Source organism: Parambassis ranga, unplaced genomic scaffold (assembly GCF_900634625.1).
Source record: "Parambassis ranga unplaced genomic scaffold, fParRan2.1 scaffold_68_arrow_ctg1, whole genome shotgun sequence".
NCBI lineage: Eukaryota > Metazoa > Chordata > Actinopteri > Ambassidae > Parambassis > Parambassis ranga.
This window is the reverse complement of record NW_021144811.1, coordinates 205,340-226,986: the sequence shown is the minus strand read 5'-3', so window position 1 is coordinate 226,986 and position 21,647 is coordinate 205,340. Positions and strand designations below refer to the sequence as shown.

Here is a 21,647-nt window from a genome sequence, read left to right as displayed (position 1 = left end):
TCTGCCACAGCCTGAACTGCAGCAACGTTATATGACATACTATGAAATTACTTATTAATACATTCAGTATCCGCAAATTACTTTGATTTTCTATAAAACTTCCTAACACATAAACACTTATGAAAATCACATTATTAAGCGATAAACACATATAAACATGAAAACTTATATATCTGAACACACTGCATGTTAACACCATGCAGAATAAATTCTTTCACCCAACAGTATATATATATATATATCAGTATATAAATGCATTATTCTGTCTTCATTATCAGCTGCGGAGGACTTTGTGCAGACTTTTATTTTGAAGACTTGCTCATGGCGCTTCCGCTCGCGTTGGTTTCCCCGGTTAGTGTACGGTAGCCTGATGACGTAATCCCGGTATAAACACGGGTGGTCCGGGGTCCTACGTTAAAGAGCCGGTTCAGGCCTCTGAGGAAGCACGAACCACACCATCGAGGTCCAACCCGACTCCCCCGAAGGAAACGGACCGCCCCCCCGGGTCTGGGGGTAGTTTAGGTCGCAGGAAGAGTTTTCTCCGGAGCTGCGCACATAACGGTCCGGACCAAAGAACCGGACGGACTTCCCGCTACACCGTTTCCCCGGACATTCCCCAGCCTGAGGTCCGGTCCTCTCTGTGGGATTTACCAGGTAAAGAAGCAGCATGGAGTTCCGGCGAAGCCTCCCGCGGTGCTACCATCCGGTGAGGTAACCGCGGCGGGACGAGGTCGGCTCACAATCGGCGGACACCAACGACCTGTTGCCGGTGACGCAGAGGAGATGAGCGGAGCCGCCGGACTGCCGCTGCTCCTGCTGCTGATCAGTGGCCGTGCTGCGTTCACAGTCTGCAGGTCCCTGAACGCAGCGCAGGACGGATTGCTTTCGCCTCGGGACAGACAGCCGCACTCTACCGACAGCGTGACCGCTACGGTGACAGGTAACGGGCCCGGTAGAACCCTGGAGTTCACCGCGTTTAACAAACAGGGAACCCTGACAGGGTCCCACGGGGATGATCTTCCAGCATCTGTAGAACCCACAGTTCCCAGTCTGCTGTCTCTCTGTGTCCTCAGGTGTGGACAGACGGCGCCGTCCTCTGCTGGAGAAAACTCGTCCCTTTATCCTGGTGGATGGACAGAGACGGAGCCTTGCTGAAGCTTTACAGGTCAGAGGAACCAGGAGGCGGGTTCTGTCCAGTGTACAGTCTGTTTGGACTCAGTTCAGTCTGGACTCAATTCTGTCTGTTTGGACTCAGTTCTGTCTCAGTGTACAGTCTGGACTCAGTTCTGTCTCAGTTTAAAGTCCGTTTGGACTCAGTTCTGTCTCAGTGTACAGGCTGTTTGGACTCGGTTCTGTCCAGTGTACGGTCCGTTTAGACTCACTTGGGTCTCAGTGTACAGTCTGGACTCGGTTCTGTCCAGTGTACGGTCCGTTTGGACTCACTTGGGTCTCAGTGTACAGTCCGGACTCAGTTGTGTCTCAATTTAAAGTCTGTTTGGACTCAGTTCTGTCTCAGTTTAAAGTCCGTTTGGACTCAGTTCTGTCTCAGTTTAAAGTCCGTTTGGACTCAGTTCTGTCTCAGTGTACAGTCCGTTTGGACTCACTTGGGTCTCAGTGTACAGTCTGGACTCAGTTCTGTCTCAGTTTAAAGTCCGTTTGGACTCACTTGGGTCTCAGTGTACAGTCTGGACTCAGTTCTGTCTCAGTTTAAAGTCCGTTTGGACTCACTTGGGTCTCAGTGTACAGTCTGGACTCAGTTCTGTCCAGTGTACGGTCCGTTTGGACTCACTTGGGTCTCAGTGTACAGTCTGGACTCAGTTCTGTCTCAGTTTAAAGTCTGTTTGGACTCAGTTCTGTCTCAGTTTAAAGTCTGTTTGGACTCAGTTCTGTCTCAGTTTAAAGTCCGTTTGGACTCAGTTCTGTCTCAGCGTACAGTCCGTTTGGACTCAGTTCTGTCTCAGTGTACAGTCCGTTTGGACTCAGTTCTGTCTCAGCGTACAGTCCGTTTGGACTCAGTTCTGTCTCAGTGTACAGTCCGTTTGGACTCAGTTCTGTCTCAGCGTACAGTCCGTTTGGACTCACTTGGGTCTCAGTGTACAGTCTGGACTCAGTTCTGTCTCAGTGTACGGTCCGTTTGGACTCACTTGGGTCTCAGTGTACAGTCTGGACTCGGTTCTGTCCAGTGTACGGTCCGTTTGGACTCACTTGGGCCTCGGTTTGGATTCATGGTCTTTGAGCTTGCTGCAGTGTGATGGTTTCAGCGTGCAGAGAGGAAGCGGGAGCATTGATCGTTTTCACCAGGAGCTTCCTGCAGCAACACTGGGAGGCGGGTGGGTGTTAGTGGACGGAGACTTCCTGTCCAGCTGACAGAAACTCTGAGATCATTTCCTGTAGAAATACCCAGCCGCCGCCCTCCATCCTGACTCCACCTAGTCAGAAAGCGGAGCTGTGATGAGAGATTAAAGGGACGGTCCACCATCTGAGCCTCACCCTGAGATTCTGCAGCTCTGATGTCATCTGAAGTCCGAACAAGAGACATGACCTCAGCAGAGGGAGAGAAAGAGAGAGGGCTTTGATTGGTTAGTCAGTCAATGGTGTCACAGCCATCAAACTGTAGACTCTTTAAATTCAACTACACACACTAACAAATCACATGACTCAGTCAGATCCAGCAGCCAACACCCTCCTCCATCCTGCTGCACAACAATGTGACCTCCACCGCTGCACAAAGTACAGAGAGGGTGGAGAAAACAAACACGGTGCAGAGGGAACTCTGCTCCTTCAGAGAACCACTCCACCCAAATCAGTCGGGTCCAGTGTGTAGTGCAGTTTGGACAAAGCAGCTCGTGGTGTGGGTGGACAGGAGGTGCAGAGGTGTGACAGAATTTAATTTGGATCAGCACCTGAGGAAAGGGTTAATCTTCTGTGCGTGGGTGTATGTGAGAGAAAGAGAGAGAGAACACAGCAGTAACACACACACAGTCCTTTATGGTGTGCAGAGAGAAGAAAGCCAGGAGGCGTTGGACAGGAAGTGTCTCCTCCTAAATTAAAGAGAGGACGGTCTGATTGGAAGACCGATGGACTGAGCCCCACCCACACCCTACAAGAGCAGGAAGTGACACAGTCAATATAATAATATAATACATTATAATATAATGTGAACAGATGGGGCAGAAAAATCTCTCACTGTCTGATCCTCCTGTCCTTTAGGGGGCGCTCTGCAGCCAGAATGAATATGATCCTCTAAAAAACGTAAAGATTACATACCTACGTCAGCTTCAACTGTCAGAAAGACCAGAGTGTCTGTGTATTGCAGGACGGTCACCCTGACAGGCTGCAGTGTGGACTGGAGGTGGGAGGACGACTCTTCCTGCTTGACCTGGAGAAGAACCAGTGAGTCTGATTTACACAGTGGCAGTAAACACAACACACAGCCCCCATGCTAACCCAGTAACACACATATTATTGTACTGCAATGTTTGTGTGTCCTCTGACAGTGTGTTTCATGTGTTGGCAGTGACCTGCTTCCGAAACCACCAAATGTCTTCTACTACCTCCCAAATGGCACCGGAGTGTCTGTGACAGCTGACCCTGTGGTGAGTCAGTGAACACCCCACAGGCTTCCACAGTGTTGTATTGTGCAGGTGCTCATCTGTGTGTTTGTCTGCAGACTCACTGTTATTACCATGGCAGCGTGAGAGGATTCCCTCAGTCCAGAGTGGCAGTGAGCACCTGCTCCGGACTGCGGTCAGTGCACACACTACAGCTGATCATAGTTTGATTGACTGATCAGGGTTTGATTATCAGGGTTTGATTGACTGATCATACTTTGATTGACTGATCAGTGTTTGATTATCAGGGTTTGATTGACTGATCAGTGTTTGATTGACTGATCAGGGTTTGATTATCAGGGTTTGATTGACTGATCAGTGTTTGATTGACTGATCATACTTTGATTGACTGATCAGTGTTGATTGACTGATCATACTTTGATTGACTGATCAGTGTTTGATTATCAGGGTTTGATTGACTGATCAGCGTTTGATTGACTGATCAGGGTTTGATTGACTGATCAGGGTTTGATTGACTGATCATACTTTGATTGACTGATCAGTGTTTGATTATCAGGGTTTGATTGACTGATCAGTGTTTGATTTTTAGGGTTTGGTTGACTGATCAGGGTTTGATTGACTGATCAGTGTTTGATTTTTAGGGTTTGGTTGACTGATCAGGGTTTGATTATCAGTGTTTGATTATCAGGGTTTGATTGACTGATCAGGGTTTGATTGACTGATCAGGGTTTGATTATCAGTGTTTGATTATCAGGGTTTGGTTGACTGATCAGGGTTTGATTATCAGTGTTTGATTATCAGGGTTTGGTTGACTGATCAGGGTTTGATTGACTGATCAGGGTTTGATTATCAGTGTTTGATTATCAGGGTTTGATTGACTGATCAGGGTTTGATTGACTGATCAGGGTTTGATTATCAGGGTTTGATTGACTGATCAGGGTTTGATTATCAGGGTTTGATTGACTGATCAGGGTTTGATTATCAGGGTTTGATTGACTGATCAGGGTTTGATTATCAGGGTTTGATTGACTGATCAGGGTTTGATTATCAGGGTTTGATTGACTGATCGGTGTCATGTTTGGTCATTCTGTGAACTCTGCTCAGGCTCCCTTTTAAAACCCTTTCTGTTCCTTTTGGAAGATATTCAACAGTTCTTTGCTAGCCGTGGGTGCTAGCATAACCTTAATCTTCACAGCTTTGTCTGCTGACCAATGTTCAAGTAATCTCGCCTAGAATCCAGCTGAGTTACTTTGGGTTTCTCAGCAGAAAATCTGAGTGACGTCATCAGCAGGTTGAAGTGATCCGGATCAATCGGAGTGGCCTGTGACTTCAGCAGCACACTTTGTGTGTGTGGTCTTCAGGAGGATTAGCAGGTTTATTTACTGGTTCACGTGAAGACAGCGGGTCCATTGTGCACAGAACAGATTAAAACTGGATTATTCAGAGGAAACAAACAAAGAAGCACTTGAGTGTGGAGAAATATACAAACAGCATGTAGATGTTTCTGCTAGCCAACATCTCAGCTTGAGCTTGTTGTGTCCCACTAACCTGACCCTCACACTCCCACGCCAATAAAATACATTCATTCAAACTGTTGTGTGCTGTTTGTATGCAGTTATGTGTGGTCTGTTTTTATCAGCAGCCTCTCAGATTTAAATGATGTCTCCTGACAAGGAGTGTTCCGTCGATGACATTCAGCCTTCACCTGCAGACGGGTTCATACATGAAGATGCTCACAGAACCTTTAAACTTACACAGACATACATCATTCACTGTAAGTGGGTTTTCAAAGGTCGGAGGCTCTGTCTCTAAGTAACAAATATGTCATTTCTTTCTGCAGCGGCATCATTGCCCTGAATTCCACTCTGACCTTTGAGCTGCAGCCGCAGTACGACGACCACGATCGCCACCAGCAGGACGAGCCAGCGAGTGGAGGGGGGAGTGGAGGAGGGGAAGGAGATGACGAACAAGGAGTGCACCTGCTGTTCTCTACCAGGCCTCTAGAGGGCGATGGCACTGGAGGCTGCGGGATGTCTCACAGCACAATCCCCCCAATCCACAGCTCCACGCACACACACAGGGTGAGAGTCAGGGACAGAACGTCGATTTTCTCTGTGTCCAATAGTTCTCTGAAGGTATTTTTTCTCTGACCTCTGTCTGCAGATAAAGAGAGACATCCTGTCTGAGACCAAATACATCGAGCTGGTGCTGGTGGCTGACCACCAGGAGGTCAGTGTGTGTGTGTGTGTGTGTGTGAGGTGGGGTCGTGGGGGTGGTTGTGGGGGTCTGATGTAACTAATGTAAAGGTCGTACCTGCTCCTCAGTTCCTGAACTACCAGAAGAACAATAAGACCATCATCTACCGCATGCTGGACGTGGCTAACCAGGTAGACTGGGTGAGTCCGATCACCGGGTGCCATCTGTCACTTTAAAGGACAACAGTGGAGCTGAGCCGCCTCAATTTCTGTTTTAGTTCTATCGACCTCTGAACGTCCGAGTGGCTCTGACCGGTCTGGAGATCTGGAGTGACCATGATAAGATCCGTGTAGAGAAGAGTCCAACTGACACGCTCAACAACTTCCTGCAGTGGAGAACCAGAGACCTGCTGCCGCGCCTTCGCCACGACAATGCCCAGCTCATCATGTAGAGTCATGCCCTGTGTTAAATCACTCTGCTGGATCCCGTTGTCCCTCTAGTCACCAGCCATTTTTTTCTACAGGGGGGGGTCCTTCGATGGCACCACTGTGGGAATGGCGTCTCAGTCATCTATGTGCTCCAGAGACCGGTCGGGTGGCGTCAATGTGGTGAGTTCTCTCTGATTACGGACCTGCACTCCATCAAACAGACCTGAACACGCTGGAGGTCACAGGTGTCACCTGCACACCTGGACGATAAAGTTAGATTGACACCTGATGGTCAACATACGCTGAGGAAACTTTTCTCTCTCAGGATCACCTGGTCAGTGTTTTGGGGGTGGCTTCAACCGTTGCTCATGAGCTCGGTCACAACCTCGGTATGAGCCATGATACCATGGAACGCCGCTGCTCCTGTCAGAACGAACCACGACTTGGAGGGTGCATCATGGAGCCATCAACTGGGTCAGTACCTGTCCGCTCACTGGTACACGTGCATCTGTTCCCTGTCTAAGAGCACTGAGCCTGGGTCACCAGCTGAACTTGAATTCCGACCTTTATTGGAGTTGTCAGTAAACCTGATTGGTCAGAAGACCTTTCTGCTGGGTCACATGGCCTTTTTCAGTAGAATTCTGCTGTGAGCTGAACATTGATGAAGTCAGTCATAATAAGGTAAATGTGGGTCATCTGCTCACCTGCTCCTCGTCATGTCACTGACCTCAGGTTCATGCCGGGTCAGCAGTTCAGCAGCTGCAGCGCCACAGACCTGTCTGTCAGCCTACTTCATGGCGGCGGGATGTGTCTGTTTAACGTGCCGCAGCCAGAGCATCTGTTGGGAGGGCCGCGCTGCGGGAACCTGTACGTGGAGAAAGGAGAGCAGTGCGATTGTGGGCTGCTGGAGGTATGCACTTGCTGACTTGTCTTGCCTGCTCACCTGTGTAACTGTTAGAGCTGACAGTGTGTTGCTGTCCTCTGATCGGTCAGGAGTGTGAAGACCCTTGCTGTAATGCCTCCACCTGTCAGCTAGTTCCTGGGGCTCAGTGTTCTTCGGACGGTATCTGCTGTCAGGACTGTAAGGTCAGCCAGACACACACACTTACACAGACACATACGCACCAAAGTGTCTGTCAGTCATGTAACAAATCTCTTCACATCCCTTCTCAGCTGCGAGCGGCAGGCTCCATGTGTCGCGAGCCACTTGGAGAGTGTGATCTGCCCGAGTTCTGCACAGGATCCTCTCCCTACTGTCCCCCCAATGTCTTCCTGCAGAATGGACAGCCGTGTGAGGATAGCACCTCCTACTGCTACGGAGGAGTCTGTGCCAGCATGAACAGCCAGTGCCAGATGCTGTGGGGACCCAGTAAGACCCAGTTTGCCCTGAACCAGAACCAGTTTAATGATTGACCTACACTGATGCAGTCTGTGTTGTCTTTGTGTGTGTTCAGATGCCACCAGCGCCCCTGCCGTCTGTTTCTCATCCGTCAACAAACAGGGAAACAAATATGGAAACTGTGGTCAGCTGACCAATGGCTCCTACATCCCCTGTGCCAATGCGTGAGTATGGAGTACACGGAGTACACGTAGAGTACACAGAGTACACGTAGAGTACACAGAGTACATGTAGAGTACACATAGAGTACACAGAGTACAGGTAGAGTACACAGAGTATAGGTAGAGTACACATAGAGTACACATAGTACAGGTAGAGTACACAGAATGAATGTAGAGTGCACGTAGAGTACACAGAGTACACGCAGAGTACAGGTAGAGTACACATAGTACAGGTAGAGTACACAGAATGAATGTAGAGTACATGTAAAGTACAGGTAGAGTACACAGAGTACAGGTAGAGTACACATAGAGTACACATAGTACAGGTAGAGCACACAGAATGAATGTAGAGTACACATAGAGTACACATAGTACAGGTAGAGTACACAGAATGAATGTAGAGTGCACGTAGAGTACACGCAGAGTACAGGTAGAGTACACATAGTACAGGTAGAGTACACAGAATGAATGTAGAGTACATGTAAAGTACAGGTAGAGTACACAGAGTACAGGTAGAGTACACATAGAGTACACATAGTACAGGTAGAGCACACAGAATGAATGTAGAGTACATGTAGAGTACACGTAGAGTACACAGAGTACAGGTAGAGTACACATAGGGTACACAGAGTACAAGTAGAGTACTCAGAGTACATGTAGAGTACACATAGAGTACACATAGTACAGGTAGAGTACACAGAGTGAATGTAGAGTACATGTAGAGTACATGTAGATAACAGAGTACAGGTAGAGTACACAGAGTACAGGTAGAGTACACATAGGGTACACAGAGTACAAGTAGAGTACTCAGAGTACATGTAGAGTACACATAGAGTACACATAGTACAGGTAGAGTACACAGAATGAATGTAGAGTGCATGTAGAGTGCACGTAGAGTACACAGAGTACACGTAGAGTACACAGAGTACATGTAGAGTACACATAGAGTACACGTAGACTACTCAGAGTACATGTAGACTACTCGGTGTACATGTAGAGTACACAGAGTACAGGTGTAGTACACGTAGAGTACACAGAGTGAATGTAGAGTACACAGAGTGAATGTAGAGTACACAGAGTACATGTAGAGTACACAGAGTACAGGTAGAGTACACAGAGTACAGGTAGAGTACACACAGAGACCCACCTCAGTCCTGTCATCCTGATTTTTAACATCACTTCCTGTCATGGCAGAGACGTGCACTGTGGCAGGATCCAGTGTCAGGGTGGAGCAGATCGCCCCCTTCTGGTCACCAACGCAGAGATCCTCACGGTGCGCTTCAACCACAGCGACCTGGTCTGTAGAGGGACCTTCTTCTACCTGGGTGACGATGTGTCCGACCCCTCCGCTGTGGCTCAGGGCACCGCCTGCGGCCCTGGCAAGGTCAGATAGCGCCCCCTGCAGGCCTGGATCAGGGTTTTAAAGACCGAACACAACTTCCTCATAAACTTAGACAGTAAAATAAGTTTGACCAGCAGCGAATCAGAGTGAATACACATTCAGAGCCACATCATGCAACAGATTCAGTGAGTCTCAGAGTCTCACTCTCAGAAGTTTACAATGTTTTTGTTGTTCTAGGCCTGTTTAAACCAGAAGTGTCAGGACGTGTCAGTGTTCGGTGTGGACGAGTGTCGCCGGAAGTGCAACGGACATGGGGTAGGAACAGGAAGACTTTAAGCATAATCTTCTTTTAACACCACGATCCCCAAAACCTCTCCGCAGGTCTTAAAATGAACAAGCTTCTTTTATTGAAGCTCTGACTCCTGCTTGTCCTACAAGTTTCAGTCCTCCACCTTGGTCCTTGTGTGCTTCATCTTGGCCAGTAAAGTACATGACCAACCCTCAGTCTGTCTGACCTGCAGCTGATCTCTGTCCGAATACCTGAGTTATTCTGCACACACACACACACTCTGACTGCACACACACGCACACACACACTCTGACTGCAGACACACACACACACACACACACTGACTGCACACACGCACGCACACACACACACTCTGACTGCAGACACACACACACACACACTGACTGCACACACGCACGCACACACACACACTCTGACTGCACACACACACACACACACACTCTGACTGCACACACGCACACACACACTCTGACTGCACACACACACACACACACTCTGACTGCACACACACACACACTGACTGCAGACACACACACACACACTGACTGCACACACGCACACACACACTGACTGCACACACACACACACTGACTGCAGACACATACACACACTGCACACACGCACACACACACTGACTGCAGACACACACACTCTGACTGCACACACACACACACACACACACACACACACACACACACTGACTGCACACACGCGCACACACACACACACACACTGACTGCACACACACACACACACACACACACACACACACACACACTCTGCCTGCTCTCTGACTGCAGGCAGGATGGAGCTGACCAATCAGAGCACACTGACTGATCATGTGACAGTTCGTCCTGCTCACAGACTAAACTTGTAACTTCCACAGTGTTTGTCCAACAGATAAAGTCTGAAGACTAAACATGTAGAGACAGGAATCACTCTACCGCCTGCAGACAGCTGATAACTGCTCCGACAACACGGTTGCATCGAAGGTTGTGATTGCGTGTGTGAATTGTGTTGCTGTGTTTCAGGTGTGTAACAGTAATAAAAACTGTCACTGTGATGTGGGATGGGCACCGCCCGACTGCAGGTACTCGGGTCACGGAGGCAGTGTGGACAGCGGCCCGGCCAGAGCTGCTCAAGGTGCCGCTGACACACAGACACACACACGCTGACACACACACACTGACACACACACACACTGACACACACACTGACACACAGACACACACACACTGACATACAGACACACACACTGACACACAGACACACACACACTGACACACAGACACACACACACTGACACACACACTGACACACACACTGACACACACACACTGACACACACACTGACACACAGACACACACACGCTGACACACAGACACACACACACTGACACACACACTGACACACAGACACACACACACTGACACACACACTGACACACACACACTGACACACACACTGACACACACACACTGACACACAGACACACACACACTGACACAGACACACACACACTGACACACAGACACACACACTGACACACACACTGACACACACACTGACACACACACACTGACACACACACACTGACACACAGACACACACACACTGACACACTGACACACAGACACACACACACTGACACACACACACTGACACAAACACACTGACACACAGACACACACACACAGACACACACACACACTGACACACACACACACACACACACACAGACACACACACACTGACACTCACTGACACTCACTGACACACACACACACAGACACACACACACACACAGACAGACACACACACACTGACACTCACTGACACACACACACACTGACACACACACACACACAGACAGACACACACACACTCTGCCCTCCTGACTGACTGTGACTAACCCGTCACCTTCTCTCTCTCTCTCTGTGTTCAGAGTCGGATCCTGTCCGTGTTGCTCTGCTCGTCATCTTCCTCTTCATCCTCCCAGTGGTCCTTCTCTTCCTCGCTCTCCGCTTCCCTCGTTTCCGACGCACTCTTTTCTGTCTGGGTCCAAACAGCCCATTTCACAAAGCTCGACACCATACCCGGTAAGACTGCGTGTGTTCTCCTGACAGCAGCATCCACAGCCGTCCATGAGGTCACGGAGGTTTATATAATGTGTCGTATTCTTACCCATGATGCAGTGTGACTGACTGTGAGATGTGGGGTTTGGATTTTGACCCTGCTCACGTTTCCAGGTACAGCTGGACCTGCAGGTCCTGGTCTGAGGTCCATGTAGAGTCAGTGACTGTTCACACCTGGGATTAACATGGCACAGCTGTGATTGGATCACATGTGGTCACATGTTGCTACAGGCGTGAACAGGTTTCATTTGTGAACGTAACCTGTTAATATTTGTATCTAAATACTCAGTCATAGATGGCCGCCCCTTGTGTTAGCCTCCCCTGTCCTGTGGTTGTGGTCATGTGACTGTTAAAACTCATGAACACTCAGTGTGTGACCTTCTTCTGTGCAGAACTCCAGTCATGGAGCAGGTGGAGGGCAGTACCAGAGAGCAGGTCCAACCGCTCAGATACCACCTGAGACCCCACGCTGACATCCAGATGGCCCCGGCCCATAAAGAGGTAACCATGGCAACTGCACCAACAGCGAACAGCAAGGCCACAGTGCAGCTTCCTGTGGAAAACATGATGTCATGATGTTCAGCAGAACGTTAGCTGCTGTGCTCAGCATGTACAGGAAGTGACATCACAGCTGCAACCTTCCTTCCAGCTTCTCACCTTGCCTGTTTGACCTTTGACCTCTGCAGCTCTGTCACTCTGTCTCTGCTTCCTGTTTTCTCTCCTGTCAGGTTCATGACAGACCTGCTCCTCCCACTAAGCCACTCCCCCCTGATCCCGCTCTAAAACCTCAGCCACAGGTAACCCCGCCTGCCGGTGTCCATGTGCTGTGTCCGTGTTAATGTGTGATTATTAGAATAGTTAGGTGATAGTGTATCATGTATGAAGTCCTCTCTATCTACACACTGCCACCATCAGGGCAGACTGAGAGCTACAGCACTGGCCTGTGGCAGATCAGTAAAGATGGAGCATTCCGTGATGTCACTCTCTTTCCTGGTCATCACTGACTCCTGTTTTTTCTGACTCTCTGCTGCCTCAGTTGTACAAACAACGACCGGCCCCCCCCATCAAGCCACTGCCCCCCGACCCCCCCACCCCCTCCAACCAGGTATACCTGCAGTGGTTTTCTTTGTCCAGTGTTTGTCATGTACAGATCAGATCAGGCTGCAGCTCCACCTGCTGGTGGGAGGAGAAACAGCATTAATATGATGTGGAATATAAAAGTACTGTAAAAGTCATAGGACATCTTCTGTTCGTACAGTAGGGGGCGTCACACCTCTGTCTGCATGCTGTGATCACTTAACAGAATTTCACAATATAGCTCAGTACACAGCATCCCATTGCTAAGGCTCTACTCTTCCTCTTCTGCTCTTCTTCATCACTAACCTCTCAGCTGCTAGCGAGTCGACCAGCTCCACCCAACAAGCCACTCCCCCCTGACCCCTGCACAACTGGACAGGTACGACCTGCCTCTGGCTGCAGCCTCTGATAGTGCTGAGTAGAGAAGCTGGTTGATTGATCACTGATTATTGAACTCACCTGAAATCTGGTGTAAGCTGATCGGTCAGGGACACAGGTGAGCGTCAGGTCAGACAAATTCTCAGGGTTAGTTCGACCCATTTAATCAATCAGCAAAACCAATCAGCTATGTGAACGACTAATCATGGTTTTGATGAAGATTCCACTTCATAGCTTAAACATATAAATTCTTCTTCAGGTTTGTGTTCCACTCAGACCGGTGCTGCCCAAGAAGCCTCCCCCGGCCTGCCACCCCGACCTCCTACAGCCCCCCGGCTACGCCTCCAACATCAAACCCCAGCGGCACAGAAGCGTCGCACCAGCTGCCTCTCCGAACAGGTACGGTGGTTCCTTCCAGACCAGGAGAGAAAGACGTTTTAAAGCTCAAGCTGTAACTGTGTGTCTCTGCAGACGGCCTCCTCTTCCTCCCATTCCACCGCCTGCCCCTCTGAAAGTTGAGTCTCCGCCTCCTTAGCTTGCCGTGTGGCAGAAGATGGAGGCCATGAAGATGAAGATGATGCTTGGTCATTGGATTTAATCCTCCTCAACGCTGCTCTGTAAACAGTGGTGCCTTGCTAAGCAGCCCCTCAGCACTGGTCATGTGCACAGGTGATGTCACTTCAAAGCCTGGAGCTACGCCTCGGGTCAGTGCCTTGCTCACAGATGGAGTCATGTGATGACTCACAGAGAGCTGCCCACACTCTCTGAAGACGGACTAGAACTTGAGGGACAAAGTCCTTCCGTAATCAGATTACTTTACAGACTGAGTCTTCATCAGATTGTAATCAGATTGTTATTTCTATGGTTCAGGCTGAAAGGGGAAAAATCTTTAGTCTGAAGTTTTGATTTTAGAATGAATGGGAGAAGTTCAAATGAATAGACGTTATTGAAAGTGAGCGCTTTTTGTATTATCATCATACCCGTCTTTGTGTTAGGATGGTATTGTTCAAATTTAGATGTTTCCTTTTTCTCTGAGCCTTTTCAGTTAGAAGGACCTTTCCCCAGCTTTGCTGAGGTGGCCAGTGAGTTTGTGGAAGCTGACACACTTCCTGGATCTGTGCTGGACTCTGAAGTGAACTGAAAGCCTTACCAGCAGCACCTGTCTGTCTCTGTGTCTCTACAGTCTTCATCTGTCTGATCTGTCTTCAGCTGCCAGAATGTACTCAGTGAGTTGTTGTATTGTTATGCCAAAGAGGATCAATCGTTCTGAATTAAAATATTGATCTGTTGAGAGCAGAAAGCACTGAGAATGTTTCAGCCATGATTCTTCACCTGAGTTCTGCTAAAGTGAGGCAGAGCACTGATATCTGAACAAAACCTGGTCTGAAAAGGTCTCACGCTGTTTGTTCTTCAAAGAGGACCAGGAGTAAATCAACTCTGCTGGGTCAGCTTTAAATCACACAATCGGTCGTTTTGTCAACACCTGCCCAGCAGCTTTCACCCCATCCAAACCCGTCAACTAGTCCTGCACAGGGCCCGGACGCAGTGTCTGGTCCTTAACTGACCATTAACCAACAACAGGGATCTTAGTCATGTGAGTCAAGATCCACCCACAGAGGTCCTGAACACATAAAAACTCAGCGACACGGGGGACGAAACGTCTTCAAAACACCATCCCTGAGTCCAGCTGCCTCCATCAGACTCCTGGACACAGCGGCTCTGTTCCACCTTCACTCAAACCTGCTGCAATCACTCCTGTCCTAAAACCAACCTCTCCTGAACAACGACAACCTGCACCACTTCAGACCTGCACCACTTCAGACCTGCACCACTTCAGACCTGCACCACTTCAGACCTATCTCCAATTATCATTATTATTACTTCACCAGCTGATTTGATAGGTAGAAGTACAATGTATCAAATAAAATGATGTCACATGGAGTGATATGGGGCAGAGGTGGTTAAGCAGCTAGCTGTAGCCCTGCAGCATGGATCTGGTCTCAGCTGTGGGACTGTGGATGAATGCTGGATAAACTGCAGAGATGTGACTCATTGTCTTAAACTATGTGAACCTGTTTCTGACTGTTCAACATAAATGACATTTTAACAAAATACACAGGACGATTTTTAAATGATGTGAGAGCCAATCAGGGGTCCAGGCATCACTTTGAGCCTCAGACTCAACACAGCGGAGCAGCTGGAGGACCGATCCGCTGACTGCAGTTCACTGAGTGGCCACAGGGGTCGACGCTTCTTTCTCCTCCATCAGCCTCTGACTGTGTGTTTGTCTGTGTGTGTGTGTGTGTGTGTGTGCGCGTCTCTGTGTGTACGTCTGTGTGTGTCTGTGTGTCTGTGCGTGTCTGTGTGTCTGTGCGTGTCTGTGTGTGTGTGTGTGTGTGTGTGTGTGTCTGTGCGTGTGTGTGTGTGTGTGTGTGTGAGTAGAGAAGGCTGAGATGACTCTTGTTCCTAATGGCCCCTCCCCCACAGAGGAAGTTGTGGTTGTGTGTTTCAGTGTGTGTCACTGAGTGCAGTTCCGTCACTTGGAGCTGAGCACTGCTTCCTGGATTCAAGCAGACCAGAAGATCCTTATTTTTCCTCCATCCTTCGATCCTGCATCATGGTGGCCTCCTCCTCCTTCCTCTTCATCCTCTTCTTCCTCCTCAGCCCCCTGCAGAGCTCACCGGGCTCTCTGCCTCCTCCACAGACCTCCTTCCTCCTTGGTGAGTGGGATTTATCACCGTCTGAGCATGTGCTCCTCGGAAATGTGATGGTTCTATTATTGATTGATTAGATAAACCCATCCATGTGATACAGCAGCTGATGATTGATTGATGATGTTTGATGGTCAGTATTTCAGTTGTACTGTCCTCATATGAGACACTGTGATAATGGTGTCATCTTTAGAGAGGATACCTGATCATTGCTGTTGATTACACAAAGTATTGATTGAAAATGTTCTTAAGTTGTGACCCAGTCTGGGCCGGTCCTCCGAGTGTGGACATTAGACAGGAAAGTGATGTAACAGCAGGTCTTACCTTCAGCCATCAGTCTGCCAGTCACACCGCCATATTTAGACCAAGGGACTGAGGGTCCTCTGGATGTCTGTGGGAGGAGGCATGATCAATGACAATGATCATTCATTTTTCAGGCTGAGAGTCAAAGAGTCAGAGGTTTATTTGTCATGGTCACAGGCTCATCTGGGCGGTGAACTGAATCTTATGTTTTAATGTTGACTCATTATTAACAGACATTAAAAGGTTCAGCTGCAGTTCAGTGGTGATATTAGATTAGATTCAACTTTACACTTATATAATATTTGGACAGACACACATGCTCTCATTCATCTGGGTCACAGTCACGTCCACGAGTTCAAGGCGTGTGGCCACGCCCCCGAGCAGCTTCCTCGGTTGGTATGTTGGTGTGTAACGTTCAAAGACAACCTGACGGGCTGCAGCTCTGCAGATTCTTAAGAACCACATCCTCTCACACCACCCGCCTTAGAAACAGGAAGTGGCGCAGTCAGATGGCAACAGATTGCCTTTTCCAAAAGCCTCAGACAGCTTCGTTGTCATACAGATCTTTACAGGAAGTCCGTCCTGCCCCAGCAATAAGACCTCATCTCTGTGCCATGGATAACACCCTGACTGACTTTGCACCAGGTTTAACACTTTTGTTTCTGTTTTGTTTTCATGAACCACAGCTGTTGTTGTTGTTGCTCGGCGCTCTCCTGCCTCCTCCGATCAGGGTCACACCTTATTTAAAGCTCATCACTTGTGTGTCACATGTTCCAGACTCGGTGGGCCGCCCTCTGGTCCACTTCAGCCTCCCCGACATCTCGAACACCACCATGCTGTTGCTGAGCAGTGACGCCTCCACCCTGTATGTTGGAGCACGAGATGCTGTCCTATCATTGGATGTCAGTCGGAGTGACGTCATCAGCCTGAAGACGAAGGTGAGCAACAGCAGCGTCTGATTGGATGGCTCTGTGCGTCCCGGTGCTGACTCCGTGTGTTGTGTTCAGGTGCAGTGGAGTCCGTCTGCAGATGACATCAGCAGCTGCAGCAGCAAAGGAAAAAGTCCAACGGTAAACATGACACAGCAGGTGGCGCTAACACGCACTCACCTCTAAACCACTGCACAACAATGTTTGTCCCGGTGGTCACTCGTGGTATTACAACAACCAATGTTTCTTATAGCCCTCCATTAAATCCAGTCAAACAGAAACCGTAGACCAGAAGCATGTTCTTCAAACGTTTGTCATGGTGTCTTCCCTTTCTGCAGGGCGACTGTGCAAACTTTGTCCATGTGCTGCAGCAGGTAAACTCCACCCATCTCTACGCCTGCGGCAGCTTCGCCTTCAGCCCTCGCGAGGTTTACATTGTGAGTTCTCACTAAACACTTTAGACTTAGCCAGCTTCAGCATCACACTGCAGCTTCTGTTTGCTCCTTCAGGACACTGAAAGCCTCTCGTTGGTTCATCATGGTGGCGCTAAAGGTCGCTGTGCGTTCAGCCCCTTCGAGAGAACCGCTGCCATCACTATCGGTCAGTCTGCTCTCTGCCGTGTTTCTACGGAAGCTCATTTAAGACAAAAGCAGTCGACAGACCTTCTCATTACACAAAGTAAAATGGGTTCTGTCAGAGTCGGTCCTGAGGCCAGTTGTTGTTGCTCAAGTAAAGTTGTGTTTGTCACATGCTGCTGCTGTAAATCCCTCTCAGCTGCTGAGTGTGTCTGTGTGTAGATGGGGAGCTGTTCACTGCCACAACGACAGATTTCAGAGGAGTCAAACCACAGATTTCTCGATACTTCAGCAAAGATGGCCGCCCAGACGTCAGCCTGGACTCCTCCGTCAGCTTACTGGAGGGTGAGTAAAACCTCGGCTGAGCTGCTTTCAGTGGTTTAAACGTCCCTCAGCAGCTAAGATGGTTCATGATGAAACGTAGCAGTGACTCACTTCCTCCGAGTCTGAACGTTCTTCTAGTCTTCTTACAGATATCAGATCATCTGATACCATCAGTTCATTGATCACACTGATTCAGACAGTTTGGTTCTGTAAAGAAAATGTATCCTGTCCACTCAGCTGAGTCAGCTGATCACATGCTCTCACATCTCTTTTCTCTGTATTCTGACCACATGACACTTCCTTTCATCACTTCCTGTATTTCAGACCCATCGTTTGTCGGCTCTTCGCTGGACCAAGCCGAGAAGAAACTCTACTTCTTCTTTAGTGAAATTGGGAAAGAGTTTAGCTTCCTGGACGAACTGCAGATCTCCCGTGTGTCTCAAGTCTGCAAGGTAACGTAAAAAGTGGCGGCAGGATGTGATGTCATCTGATGCTACAGTCTGATGCCTGTGTGTGTGATTACAGGACGATGTGGGAGGACAGAGGACTCTGCAGAGGAAGTGGACGTCCTTTGCCAAAGCTCCTCTGCTCTGTCAGTCCCCCAAACAGCTTCCCTTCAACATCCTCCAGGATGTGTTCACACTGCAGCCACCAGAGGGTGGCGCTGCTGCCGACACCTTGTTCTACGGTGTCTTTACCTCTCAGTGGTAGGTTTATGAAACAACCATGTTAAGGCGCGGCTTCCAAACAACAACAAAACATGCAAACGGAAACCATCATCCACACAGACATCTGTGTTTGTGTGGTCTGGTCCAGGTCCACGGGTCCACGCTCTGCCGTGTGTGTCTTCAGACTACAAGACTTCAGAACCGTGTTCAGTGGGAGCTATCGGACATTCGACATGCAGAGTCATCAGTGGAGCCCTCTGGTGGAGAAGCACTCCTTTCTAGGACAGGTGACAGAGGGCGCCCTCAGGTTGGGGTTCTTGGTGTGGGCTGTTTGTCAGCTGTCTTCCTCTGTGTGTGTTCTCCTCAGTGTGGACTGGCCAATTCTTCAGATTCCGACCTGGGCGAGGTCAAGAGGAGCTTCCTGACCAGTGGCAGTGTGCAATCCACTGGCAACGGTCCGATTGTTGTTTCTGCAGAGCAGCAGTACAGCCGCGTCACGGTGATGAGGACACGGGCCGTGGATGGCAACCAGTACACCATCCTCTTCCTGCTCACAGGTCAGAACCAGAAAACACGTTGACCATTCTGAAGGTTCAGAGAAAGAACTGCTTCTGCACTCACCACTTCTCTGTGTCACCTTCAGAGTCAGGATTCATCCACAAAGTAGTTCTGTTTGAACGTGGTCCTTGGGTAATTGAAGAGATTCAGGTCTTCAGGGAGCCTCAGCGGGTCAAAAACATTGTCCTCTCTTTGTCCAAGGTAAACATCACACCTGTACACGCTTACCTTAAAGGGATTTGGAGCTCACTACAGGTCTGCTTCTGCAGGGACTGCTTTACGTGGGAACATCTGAGGGTGTGACTGCTGTACCAGTGGCCAACTGCTCCATCTACAGAACCTGCAGTCAGTGTGTTCTTGCCCGAGACCCTATGTGCGGGTGGAGCCAGGCTGGGAGCTTCTGCACTGAAGTGCATGGGAGCCCAGAGAACATGTAAGAGAACATGTTGTTACTCAGAACCTTCATCCCTGAAGGCTCCCTGACAGGCTGTTTTCTCCTCAGAGTTCAAAGACTGGAAGGTGGCGGCATGGAGGAGATCTGTGAGCCAGAGACGAGGACTGTGAAGACAGGTAACCCTGTGCTGACAAGTGTGGCGAGGTTCCAGAATGGCTTTCAAACAGTTCCCTTCTTGAAAACACTGTGTGAGATTGAACCTTCTTCTTCCTGCAGTTTCTGTCCATCTGCACAAATTTGTGAGACTTCAGTGTCAGAAACCTTCCAACACGGCCTCTCTGACCTGGACCTCCGATCGGTTCCAACGTCTACCAGAGAACCTCTTCATCCAATCAGCTGATGGCAGCATCCAGTTCCTTGCCACTTCTGACACATTTGGAACGTACCACTGTGAGGCAGAGGAGGTTGGGTTCAAGCAGGTCATAGTGAGCTACGACGTTCAACAGACAGCTTCTCCACGTTCCTCGCCAAAGGTTGAAGAGGGGCTCACAGATGAGTCATATGAGAACATATTTACCAATGCTCCAGTCACATATGTGGTCCCTTCCTCAGAGGTTTCAGAGGTTTCAGAGGTCCACGAGGACGACGATAAGGTTCAGAAAGTTACCACCAACATTTTTCACAGATCGGAAAACAACAATCCATCTGACCTGACCTCCACCTCTCATAGAGGGACCCAGTCTCAGCCAGAGCCTGGTGATCGTAAAGAGAAGAGTTACTTCAGCGAGCTGGTGGCTGTCTCCTGCCTGCTGGTGCTCTGCATCTGCGCCCTGATGATTGCTGCACTTTACGTGTGGCAACAAAGACAAGCTGACCGCAAATCAGACCGCCTGGTCTGTCCAGAGGAGGGCAGCAAAAACAACAACTGTCCAGAGAGCTGCTCTCTGAGCAGCCCAGAGGACCCTGGACCAGACCTGAAGGTGGTCGAGTGAAAACGTGTTGGTCCATACACCTCTCCTCCTCCTCCCAACCTGTGTGGCCTTACACTCTGTGTCCCGTGGACGTTAGCCTGTAGTTGTTGAACACTCTGTTCTGCTTTGTTTTCACAGCCGACGGGATTATTGTTTGATTGTAATGATGGCTGGAGATCATTATCAAGTGATCAATATTTGCACATTTGTAATTTTAGTTTATTGATTGTGTTGTGTTTGTTTACAATAATGCAGGGATTGATTGTTTATTGTTTTGAATTGATCTCTGACCTCATGTGAATCTGCAGCTTTAATAAATCTTCCTCAACAGCTGTTCTCCTGTTGGTGGAAACACTGCCACCAGCTGGTCACACAATGTCATCAAAAAACACAAGGGCCACTCTGAAGTCGTCCCACAGGCCTGAAGCTGATCCATGTAACCTGTAATCACTCAGGTTATTGTTGTTTGGATTTATTATTATTAAATATGTTTGAATTCATTCTAACTCTTGTTTCTTGTGAGCATGGCACACTTTCTGAGCGCCACCGTTTTACTGATGGTGTGACTGGTTTAAAGTCGGCGGTCACAGGAAGTTCGTTAGTGAGCAGTGAAAGTGAGCAGTGAAAGGGGCAGCTGTGGGTTAGCTGTTTGCACACGTGCTGCGCTGCAGATTATCACTGTATCAGTAAAACAGGCTTTAAATAACAGCTGCTCACTGTTTGAACCAGCTTAGGGCAGGAGCCCTGTCGACTCACCATGCTGTCTGTCATGCCCCCTCCGTTTGAACGTCCCTGCAGCAGTCGACGGAGATTCTTAGCCACCCAGGTCATTTCCATTCAAGTAGCAGTTCCCTCACGTCAGGCTCTTGAATTCCCTGTAAGACACCGACAGCAGGATGATCAGACTCTCTCAATCTGTTCAGTGTCACAGCAGAGCTCCACAGTGTGGTCCACAGGCAGCAGAGAACGAGTGATGGACGGTCCGTCCCATCACTGCACTTCATCTGACACACACACACACACACTGAACCAGCAGGTGACACACAACCTCATTATATATTCACTAAAGCTGACACACACACACACACACACACACACACTGAACCAGCAGGTGACACACAACCTCATTATACATTCACTAAAGCTGACACACACACACACACAGAAACACACACACACAGGCTGAACAGATAGCAAAGCTGGCTAAGTGTAGCA

The 21,647-nt window shown here is 49.0% G+C and overlaps 2 protein-coding genes and 1 long non-coding RNA gene across 8 annotated transcripts; 2 read left to right on the top strand and 1 right to left on the bottom strand.

The window, feature by feature from the left end:
* Positions 1-344: 344 nt before the first annotated feature.
* adam15 (ADAM metallopeptidase domain 15) lies at positions 345-14,302 on the top strand. Of its 5 annotated transcripts, XM_028398914.1 has the most exons (25): positions 345-940; positions 1,074-1,165; positions 3,317-3,393; positions 3,518-3,596; positions 3,671-3,747; positions 5,413-5,653; positions 5,736-5,801; positions 5,897-5,968; positions 6,046-6,215; positions 6,292-6,376; positions 6,522-6,670; positions 6,929-7,106; positions 7,190-7,282; positions 7,370-7,565; positions 7,651-7,759; positions 8,951-9,140; positions 9,336-9,413; positions 10,440-10,551; positions 11,355-11,508; positions 11,937-12,045; positions 12,273-12,341; positions 12,581-12,649; positions 12,935-13,000; positions 13,259-13,398; positions 13,471-14,302. In XM_028398914.1, the coding sequence occupies exons 1-25, from the start codon at positions 784-786 to the stop codon at positions 13,532-13,534; spliced, it is 2,892 nt and encodes a 963-aa protein (XP_028254715.1). In that variant the 5' UTR covers positions 345-783; the 3' UTR covers positions 13,535-14,302. The 5 variants fall into 5 exon arrangements, with proteins under 5 accessions (XP_028254715.1, XP_028254716.1, XP_028254718.1 ...); XM_028398915.1 differs by lacking the exon at positions 12,581-12,649; XM_028398917.1 differs by lacking the exons at positions 12,273-12,341; positions 12,581-12,649.
* Positions 2,031-21,573, bottom strand: LOC114431328 (uncharacterized). The gene is made up of 8 exons (XR_003670069.1): positions 21,189-21,573; positions 12,656-12,720; positions 11,330-12,097; positions 8,904-9,163; positions 7,140-7,275; positions 6,924-7,061; positions 5,886-6,847; positions 2,031-5,729 (listed from the first exon to the last, which is right to left on the bottom strand). It is a non-coding gene; the product is annotated as an uncharacterized LOC114431328 (long non-coding RNA).
* On the top strand, positions 15,438-20,932 carry sema4aa (sema domain, immunoglobulin domain (Ig), transmembrane domain (TM) and short cytoplasmic domain, (semaphorin) 4Aa). 2 transcript variants are annotated; one of them, XM_028398919.1, is made up of 14 exons: positions 15,438-15,719; positions 16,791-16,951; positions 17,021-17,083; positions 17,281-17,379; positions 17,452-17,542; positions 17,740-17,862; positions 18,166-18,293; positions 18,367-18,548; positions 18,658-18,796; positions 18,877-19,066; positions 19,153-19,268; positions 19,337-19,500; positions 19,570-19,637; positions 19,738-20,932. In XM_028398919.1, the coding sequence occupies exons 1-14, from the start codon at positions 15,617-15,619 to the stop codon at positions 20,451-20,453; spliced, it is 2,343 nt and encodes a 780-aa protein (XP_028254720.1). In that variant the 5' UTR covers positions 15,438-15,616; the 3' UTR covers positions 20,454-20,932. The 2 variants fall into 2 exon arrangements, with proteins under 2 accessions (XP_028254720.1, XP_028254721.1); XM_028398920.1 differs by lacking the exons at positions 15,438-15,719; positions 16,791-16,951; positions 17,021-17,083 and having other exon boundaries at positions 17,280-17,379; positions 18,630-18,796.
* Positions 21,574-21,647: the final 74 nt, after the last annotated feature.

What these genes read in the sequence shown, in the direction of transcription:
- adam15 (XM_028398914.1), top strand. Translation starts at nt 784, where the DNA reads ATGAGCGGAGCCGCCGGACTGCCGCTGCTCCTGCTGCTGATCAGTGGC. An exon ending in GGTCGGGTGGCGTCAATGTG is followed by an intron (nt 6,377 to 6,521) that starts GTGAGTTCTCTC and finishes TTTCTCTCTCAG; the next exon opens with GATCACCTGGTCAGTGTTTT. An exon ending in AAAGCTCGACACCATACCCG is followed by an intron (nt 11,509 to 11,936) that starts GTAAGACTGCGT and finishes TCTTCTGTGCAG; the next exon opens with AACTCCAGTCATGGAGCAGG.
- sema4aa (XM_028398919.1), top strand. Translation starts at nt 15,617, where the DNA reads ATGGTGGCCTCCTCCTCCTTCCTCTTCATCCTCTTCTTCCTCCTCAGC. An exon ending in GCCCTCGCGAGGTTTACATT is followed by an intron (nt 17,380 to 17,451) that starts GTGAGTTCTCAC and finishes TTGCTCCTTCAG; the next exon opens with GACACTGAAAGCCTCTCGTT. An exon ending in GGTGTCTTTACCTCTCAGTG is followed by an intron (nt 18,549 to 18,657) that starts GTAGGTTTATGA and finishes GGTCTGGTCCAG; the next exon opens with GTCCACGGGTCCACGCTCTG.